Raw genomic sequence first — 9,023 nt, 5'->3', positions numbered from 1 at the left:
TAATTTTAGGATTAGGAATTAATGGGGGTCCTTGTCACAATAGCGGCTCGGTGAGGGGTCCTCGAGAAAATTTTGTTGGGAACCCCTGTGTTAAATGATCCAAATTGCCCGCCCTTTCTTGGGGCTTACCTCTGTGGCTTTCAGCTAGTTACCGCCTGTGCCAGTATGGCCTGAGATCAGGACAATTTCCCCAGGCTAAGCTTGCCTGGTGCACGCTGGAAAATCCAGGATTTCCTGCCAAACCACACAGGAGAACCACTAGCCCCACGTGGGGCGCCATCTGTTAAAGAAAACTCTGGATTGAGAGACTAGTCAACAGCCCAGCTTGTTGGGGTACAAGTCCCCCGTGGGTCCATGTGGTCAGTAAAAGAAGGAAATTCCAGCCAAGAAATTTGGAGCAAAACAGCAGTCAGTAGATTTAGATCCTTTATTGTTGCGCAACAAGCGAACCCTGAACAAAGGGCGACATTGACTTTTAAAAGTTCCCACCATATCGCAGAATACAGTTCAGACACCACCATCAATACACCATTGCTACATCACTAAAACATCAGAAAGGGGAGGGTTATACACAATTAACATAAACAGACATGCTGGGTCAAGCCCCCAAGAACAAGATTAACATAGGCTGTTGTTGTTGTTGTTTAGTCAGAGCACGCCAGGCACTCCTGTCTTGCACTGCCTCCCGCAGTTTGGTCAAACTCATGTTCGTGGCTTCGAGAACACTGTCCAGCCATCTCGTCCTCTGCCGTCTGAGACGAACCTCCCTCCTCTATTACTAACAGTGTGCTGAAGGAATTCAGTTATTGTTCAAACAACCCACTATTCCTTCTTTCTCCCAAATAAACTCCCTGTTTTTATATGGGTTTGCTAGTACATAGAGTACAGTTCCAGCTTTCCAAATAACGTGGCTCTGTGTCCTTAAAAACTCCAGGCAAATATTACAGGAACAATCTTGTGCCCTCAGTAAGGTTTCCCTCTCAACTCAGGTTCACCTTAGCAGCTGTTTGCCTCAGCACTTTAGCCTCTGCAAGGCACTCTTTCCCTCCACTTGCCTCCTCTGGGCGTGACTTTGAGATGCAAACTATCCACCTCCTCCTCAGGCTTAGTTTTATCTCCCCTCTTCAGTCACCACCTTTTTGAGTTCAGATACGTTGCTGGAATAAGGAGGAACATCCAATTTGACACAACATAGATGAAAGCTTTATTTAACTGGAGAACATGTATATTTCTTTATGGTTTCATTTGTTTAAACCAGCGTTTCTCAACCGCTGTTCTGCGGCACACTAGTGTGCCGTGAGACGCTGACTGGTGTGCCGTGACGTGCGGTGACGAGAAGGGCGATTGTCGCCCGCAATGGACCGGGCTGCCAGGGGCGCCGAGCCGCTGCGCCCGCAGCAGTCGTCCGGCGCCCGCGTCAGTTGCGCCCGACTCCCGAGCCGTGCGGCGGCTGAGGCGCCCGTCATCACAGCCACGCTGTGTGGGAGGGGGCAGGGGCTGACGCTGACACTCCCGACGTTCGGGAGTCCTTTGCGCATGCGCAAAGCGCAGCTGTGGACTCCGGCGGTTTCTCCCAAACGTCGGGAGTCGTCCAGCGCTCTCCATACGGCCGCGAGGCGCCCGCCGGAGTCCGCGCTGTGTGGGAGGGGGCAGGGGCTGACGCTCTCATGGTCTCCCGACTCTGCCAGCCAGGTCTCCTTCTCCCGACGTTGGCAGCCCAGCGCAGCTCACGGGGCGCCCAGGGGCCGTCAAGGCAGGTGCTCGGCTCCCGCCGGCGGCCCTTCTCCCGCCATGGCTGCCGCCACGCACCCGGCTGGGCTCCAAGCAGGCGGCCGCGGGGCGGGTGTGTCGCTGGGTCCGCTCCTCCTCCTCCTCCCTCGGCGGGGCTCTGAACTCCGTGTAGGTGTGTTTAAACTTTTATTGATGAAAAGTAAACTCTTCAGCATAAGTCTGTCATGATATTAACACGTATTTTCATTTTAGGCAGGCTAAATCATTTCGATTAATGACACAGCACTTCCTGTCGAGAATCCCAGCAAAACAATTTTGCATAGGTGTACGCCACACATTTCATTAAAGTGCGCATCCAGGGAATTCCCCCCCCCAAAAAAACCCCATTTATTGAGTACATAATCATAAAAGGACATCATTTTTATTCATCAAACTAATGAAACAAAAGCTTCACTATTTCTTTTAAATTAACAACCAAACTTTAAAAATACAATTTTAAGTGAGAGACAAATTACTATCTTTTTGGCAAGTGTTTCTTACAGTCATAATTATATAGTCAATATAGGGCGGCACAGAGTTAAATTTTTTAACTTTTTTAATGGTGGTGTGCCTCGAGATTTTTTTCATGGAACAAGTGTGCCTTGGCCCCCAAAAGGTTGAGAAACACTGGTTTAAACTCTTAGTTCATCATCTTCTTTTCACATAACACAGACTTGTTAATACAGCTCCTGCATTCCTCTCTAACACTCTGCTCTCAACTGCCAACTGCCAACTGCCAACTGCCAATTCCCAATTGCCGTTTAGAATGCCCTCTAGCTCCGCCTCCCAGGGAACGCCTGCCTATAATGGGAGTGATAGATTAACTCATGGTGAACTGGAATAATCATCAGGCACTATTCCGCCACACCGTCCCCTTCTCCTTGTGCCCTCCATCTTTCCCAACATAGGCTAACACCGCTTATTTGCCCACCACCCAAAGTACAATAGAACTTCCCTTGCATATCTAGATCCTGGGGCAAGTCCAGTGATGGGATTTAGCTTTCCTTGGCTAAAAATAAGCTCAGCAATTGTCACCTCTGGGCATTTCCTGGGAAGGGAGGAGTGTATGTGTCTGAGAGATTATGGTAGAAGGTGGTACGGTAGGGAAAAGAGTCATTTTTCCAAGAGCAAAATGGCATTGGAATGGAGGAAATTGGCAAAGGGGTTGATTTTTTATGATTTATAAAGCTAGGTATCTTCCCTGAGCTGTCAAGTCGAAAGGATACATTCAGGCATAATATTCGTAACATTTAATAACTTTAAATATGCCCCCCCGTAATTTCCGTAACAACATAAATTCCTGTATACACTTCAGATATATGCATGTGAAATAAGGTTTGCGTGCAGCATAAACAAAACATAACTTGTGAAATGAAACTGCGAGATCTCTGCTGTGCTGTTGTGCAAAGTGGAGCAAAACCGCTGTGTTGTTTTGCTTGCAAAGTTGAGCAGAAAATAGAAACGACTGATATGAAAAACAGATTGCTCTTCCTGCCTATTGGGGTTTCCCACACTAGGCAGGGTGTTCTTTCTAAAGGGGCAAATTCTCAGAAATGGTCCTCAGCACATAGCTTTCACTTTCGCTGTTTACTCCAATAGTTTCCCTGCAGAGTTGTCCATCCTCCTTGATCATTTGGCCTGCCCTTTTCTGAACCTTCTCCAACTCCACAAGATCCTCTTTGAGGTGAGGTGGCCAGAACTGGACACCAGAACTTGCCTAACCGATAGGGCTGGAGAAAAGAGCTGCTGGTGGAAAGGGGGTCTACATTTCACAGGGAGGCAGAGAAATAATATACTCAGGGGTGGGGAGCATTGGGCCCCCAGAAGTTGTGGGACCACAACTTCCATCAGCCCAGGCAGTCATGGGCAGTGGCCAGGGGTGATGGTATTCAGCAACATCTGGAGAGCCAAAGATTTCCCACATCTGGTTTGCACACACACACACACAGTGTCACTGATCGTTTATTTACAGAGTTAGAGATTATTTATTTGCAAGTATTTATTTGCAAAATAATAATAATAATAATAATAATAATAATAATAATAATAATAATAGGACATGTCAAAGCAATGGAGAACAAGAAAAATTACAAACCCACAGCAAACAAGACAATAATGTCATTTTCTTATAAATTTGCACAACTGAACATGGGGAAGTAATAGACTTAGATGGGAACCCAGAGTCACGCAGTCCACTCCTCTCAATAAAAGCAGGTCTTCTGGGTAATATGGGGGATTCTCAACATCAGGCACAGCAGTGAGGTATCCTTCTCTCAAGCAAGCTCCTCATTTCAGGAGCCCCAACTAATCCAGACAGTCCTTTATTGATTAAAACAAACTCAATCGGGGAGACGACTGGGACAAGTAACTCTCCTGCCTCAGTCTCCATTTTGTAAAATGGGAATCACGGGGAAGTGGTATCTCTAAGAAGATTATTCTGAGGGTAAACACCAAATGATGTTGTTGTGAAGTGGGGTTGGTGATTTCAGCTCTCTTGACATAATATGCTGGAGACAGTTCTCTAGTAACACTTCTTTATTAAAGCAAACAAGACTCAATACACAACAGATGTAAAGCGATTTGAGATGAAGAAATATGTTTCCTCAACAAGCGTACAATGCCTGCCCTTGCCTCTCTCAGTAAAGCTGCCCCTTAGGCTGGGGGGTTTGTTTGGGGTGTTGACAGAAAGGTCCCTCCCTCCTCCAGAAGGCCAGAGGTCGGAGGAGGCAGCCCCCCCTTTGGGTCCAAGATTACATTGGTGGATTTTGCTTTCAAACCACATGTTTGAAAGATATCAGGGGAATGGTGGTCACGGTCCGGGCTGCTTACGAGCGAAGTCCCAGCAAGGAGCATCGGGACCGGGGACAAGACGGTAGGCACGAACGTCCGGAGAGCAGAGGTCCAAGGGTCAAGAAGCACAAGGGAAGAAGTCACAGTCCGAGGGTCAAGGCACAAAGTCACGGTCAAAAGGTAAGGAGGCACACGGCGAGGCTGAGAGTGCGTTGCTGTGGCAAAGAGCTGAGGGGAAATGCTGGCCTTATATCCCCTGCCGGCTCTTGCCACCAGGTGCAGCGAGTACCAAGTGGCCTCACCTGTGCGGCCGCGCCCTGCCTCTCCGGAACAAGCTGAAGAGGATCCCAGTCCTGCAAAGCCCTGGTGGTCCCAGGGCCCGGCTCCTGCACAAACTCCTGACAATGGTGCTCACGTGTTGTTTTTTTCCTTTGAGACTAATAACTGCTCTGAGAAGACAGATTTGCAGAGGACAACAGATGGAGGTGGGGGGGAGGGTTAAAGCACCCCATATGCCAGGGCATACTCTATTAGAGTATGTTACATCGTGTATTAGCAGCTTCTTCCCATTTCATCTCTTCACGTATTTGCCTCTTTATCTTCTCAACCAATTCTTTGTCCACCTCTAGCATGTCTTCAGTGTACCAGGGGGCTGCCTTGTTCCTTTCAACCAGGTCGTCGATTATCCCAAGCAATTCGGCCACCTGATCTTCTCTTTCTTGCCCTTTCGCCCCGTTGTTGAAAGCCAGGCATCTCCCGCCACACTGAGCGATCTGGTTCAGCAGATCCTGGTCTCCCTCCTTCAAGAACTCTGTCAAAGGCTTATCTTCCAGCTCATCCTTCCGGGTGAACAAGATGATCATGTAGTCCTTGGCTTTGCAGCTGAAGATCTTCTGGATCAACCGAGCAACGGCTTTCTCCTCCTTGCTGAAACGAGTCAGTTGCATGACTTGTATGATGACATGGGCTCCTGGGTAGATGTATTTCACGCAGGTCTTGATTTCCTTGGAAGCTGCATCTTCTGGAACATTTGTGTCGAAAAAGCCAGGCGTATCAACCACCACAATTCTCCTACCACCGATGTCAGTGTCCTCTTTCTGACACTTTACTGTCACTGAGGAAGGAGAGATGGCCGACTTAAACCGTTTCTCCCCCAGGATGGTGTTTCCTGTTGCGCTTTTCCCAGCTCCAGTTTTGCCGACCAGGGCAATCCTCAGTTCTACAAGAAACAGGCAAGAGATGGTGGGTGAGCAACTCTTCTGCAAGGTATTGATACCCACTGGACAGCCACAAACCCCTGACCTCCTTGGCTTGGCAGCAGGTGTGGGAGAAAGGCTCTTGCTGACCCCTTTGGATATATATATATATATATCTCCCTAGATTGTAGAAAAAACTGAAGCAGGTATGCTTTCTTTGTACATCTTTTACTGGAGAATTGCATCCAAATGCTGTGATTTGTTTAGGTAGTGCGGATTAGTTAGTTTTGTATAATTAATAATAATAATAATAATAATAATAATAATAATAATAATAAATTGCCTACCCTTCACCTAAGGTCTCAAGATGGGTTACAACAATTAAAGCACAATCTTAAAAGCAGTTTCAGGCAACTTACAATTACAACTTACAATTACAATTACAGAAACAGGGTGTGTCCTATAGACACCTCAAGCTTCAAAAGGCAGAGTAAAGAGGTGTTGTACCTTCAGTATTCCCCAGAAGCTGCACAATGAAGAATCCAGATGTAGCTTAGGTGCCACCACAGAGAAGGTCCTGGGTTGCCACCATCCCTGAACTGTTGAGGGTTGTGGAACAACCAAGAGGACCCCTACCACCAATCGTAGCACCCAAGAGGGTCTGCAGGGAAGGGTGGGGGTCTCTCAGGTATTGGGAGCCTGGGTCATTTCAGGCTTTAAACACCAATGTGAGCACCTTGAATATGGTCTGGAAACAAACCATGAATCAGGCTAATGTCTCTCCCATGCCTACATTGATTCCATCCAACACAGCCCAGGAATCTGGGAGAATGAGATCAAGTCAGGTTAAAGGACTTACCTTTGCTTCCCTCAGCCATATTCAGAAAGAGTCACAAGTCAATATTCAGGCTTTCTAGAGTGGAAGCAAAATGAACAATAGAATCAGCTAATAAGAAGCTTTGTATATTAGGTAGAAATGTGCCCCCCCCCCCAAAAAAAAGTATAGCTCAATTGCTGTCTGGCTGCTTAGGGTTTACCCAGCTGGTAGAACGAGGGTAGGCAACTTTCCTTTTTAAGATTTTTGCTGTCCCACGATGTGTACCCAATGCAGCCTTGTGTCTAGAGGGAGGTCAACACAAGGTTGCCTTTGAAGAAATCAGTAGGGAGGAGAATGGGCGAGTTTGGTCCACCTGTAATTGGCTCTGCCTCTGCCTATCTGGGGCTCCCTGGCTTCCACCAGCCCAGCTCAGCCCAGTCCTAATGGCCACTGCTTTGAGTCAATGTCCAAAGCTCTGGGTGTCATTTTGGATGTCTGAGCGGAGTGGGAAAATGCATACCACTTTCTAATTCCTTGGCTGAACTGAGAAGGGCATAAAAGACCATTCTCAAGGAAAGAAGCGTTGCCTGTTTCAGGGAAACAAGGGCAGGAGTTATTGCTCAAAGAGGAAACTCCCTTCCCCGCTGTGGTTTGAAAATATTGTCAGACTGTTTTTGCACAGAGAGTGTTTACCAAGGCTCACAACTAGTGAGCTGATTTGGGGATGTGGCTAGTGGGCAATATCCCATTCTCCTCCAAATGAGTTCACTGAATTCATGGATATTTGTGGGTTTGTGTGAGCAGCCCTTATGCCCTAAGCGCTCCCATAACACAGAATCACACCTATGCCGAGGATTTAGTGGTAAACATAGTTTTCTCCATCTGGTGTAAGCTGAAGAGAGTACAGATTGCTGTTACGGTATAAGAGATAGAAGACAGGGTGAAGCAGTGGGGAAGAAATAAAAACGCCATGGAAAACAGGGTGGGAAGTCGACCAAAAAAAAATGTTTTGGAGTGTATATGTTCAACGTTTGAAAATTTAATAAAATAAAATTTAAATAAAACAAACTGCTCAGACATGGAGCTTTAAAGCCCAGCTCTTTTTATGGTGCCTCTTGTCAAAAGCCCTACACCAGTCACCCAAACCCTGCTCAGATGCATTTAGCTACCCACATGGTTGCACCGTCCAGCCTAAGATTACTTTTGAAACAAAAACCCCAAGGTGCATCTCTCTTTGTGCCTCTTGCTTGATCAGCAGGGTTGGCAATTGATCCAGTGATATCAGCTTTTCAGAGTCTGACAACCATTTTTACATCTCCAGCACACACACTCTCTCTCTTAGCACTTAGCATCCCCTTAGTAATACCCTTGCTCTCCCAGACGGTGCTACTGCCCAGTTTGAGAACTACTGCCCTAAATGGCTCGGCCTGCAGTTTGGCAGGCTTAACTTGGCCTGGAGGGGCTCTTTTGCCTGAACATTAGGTCAAAATGAAATAATAATATCACAGATTGTAGAGTTGGAAGGGACACCAAGTGTCATCTAGTCCAACCCCTTGCAATGCAGGAATCTCAACTAAAGCATCCATGGCAGATGGTCATCCAACCTCTGCTTAGAAACCTCCAGGGAAGGAGAACCTACAACATCCTGAGGAAGTTCATTCCACTATCGAACAGCTCCTACTGTTAGAAAGTTCTTCCTGCTGTTTAGTTGGAATCTCCTTTCTTGTAACTTGAAGCCATTGGTTCGGGTCTTACCCTCCAGAGCAGGAGAAAACAAGCTTGTTCCACCTCCCATGGGACAGCCCTTCAGATATTTGAAGATGCCTACCATATCTTCTCTCATTCTCCACTTTTCAAGGCCAAACATCCCCAACTCCCTCAACCATTTCTCATAGGGTTTGGTTTTCAGGTCCTCAATCATTTTGGTCACCCTCCTCTGTGCCCATTCGAGCTTATCAATAGCCTTCTTAAATTGTGACAACCAGAACTGGACACAGTATTCCAGGTGGGGTCTGACCAAGGCAGAATAGAGTGGGATTTTTACTTCCCTGGACCCTATACTTCTGTTGATACAGCCTCACACTGTTGACTCATGTTCAGCTTGTGGGCCACTAGGACCCCTAGATCCTTTTCACATGAACTACTGGCAAGCCAGCTGTCCCCCATAAAGTCAAATATTTTGGCTGCTGCTCACTCCTACCAAATACCTACCTGTGGGTCCGTCAGACGTGCGGGGATCCTTCTTTCTCTGTGTGAGGCTCCTTTTGCCACTCTTGGGTGTGCCTCCAAGCACTGCTGAAGACCAAGTACAGCTCCTCTTAAATTCACCAACCATAGGACAGTTTTATCTCCTCCCTTCCTTTAGTCAACGCAAACGGAAATGCAACTGAAAGAAATGAACCTGACTTCTCAGAAAATGCTCTGGCTGCTAGCCTATAATACTTTTTCAA

The 9,023-nt window shown here is 47.0% G+C and overlaps 1 protein-coding gene across 1 annotated transcript; it reads right to left on the bottom strand.

Annotated features, from left to right (window-relative positions):
* Positions 1–1,652: 1,652 nt before the first annotated feature.
* LOC118092315 (GTPase IMAP family member 7-like) lies at positions 1,653–9,019 on the bottom strand. The gene is made up of 3 exons (XM_035130249.2): positions 8,785–9,019; positions 6,616–6,669; positions 1,653–5,779 (listed from the first exon to the last, which is right to left on the bottom strand). The coding sequence occupies exons 2-3, from the start codon at positions 6,632–6,634 to the stop codon at positions 5,091–5,093; spliced, it is 708 nt and encodes a 235-aa protein (XP_034986140.1). The 5' UTR covers positions 6,635–6,669; positions 8,785–9,019; the 3' UTR covers positions 1,653–5,090.
* Positions 9,020–9,023: the final 4 nt, after the last annotated feature.

This window comes from Zootoca vivipara, chromosome 12, assembly GCF_963506605.1.
Source record: "Zootoca vivipara chromosome 12, rZooViv1.1, whole genome shotgun sequence".
In the NCBI taxonomy this organism is placed as follows: Eukaryota; Metazoa; Chordata; class Lepidosauria; order Squamata; family Lacertidae; genus Zootoca; species Zootoca vivipara.
Note: the sequence above shows the minus strand (reverse complement) of the source record. Positions and strands in the feature narration are given on the sequence as shown.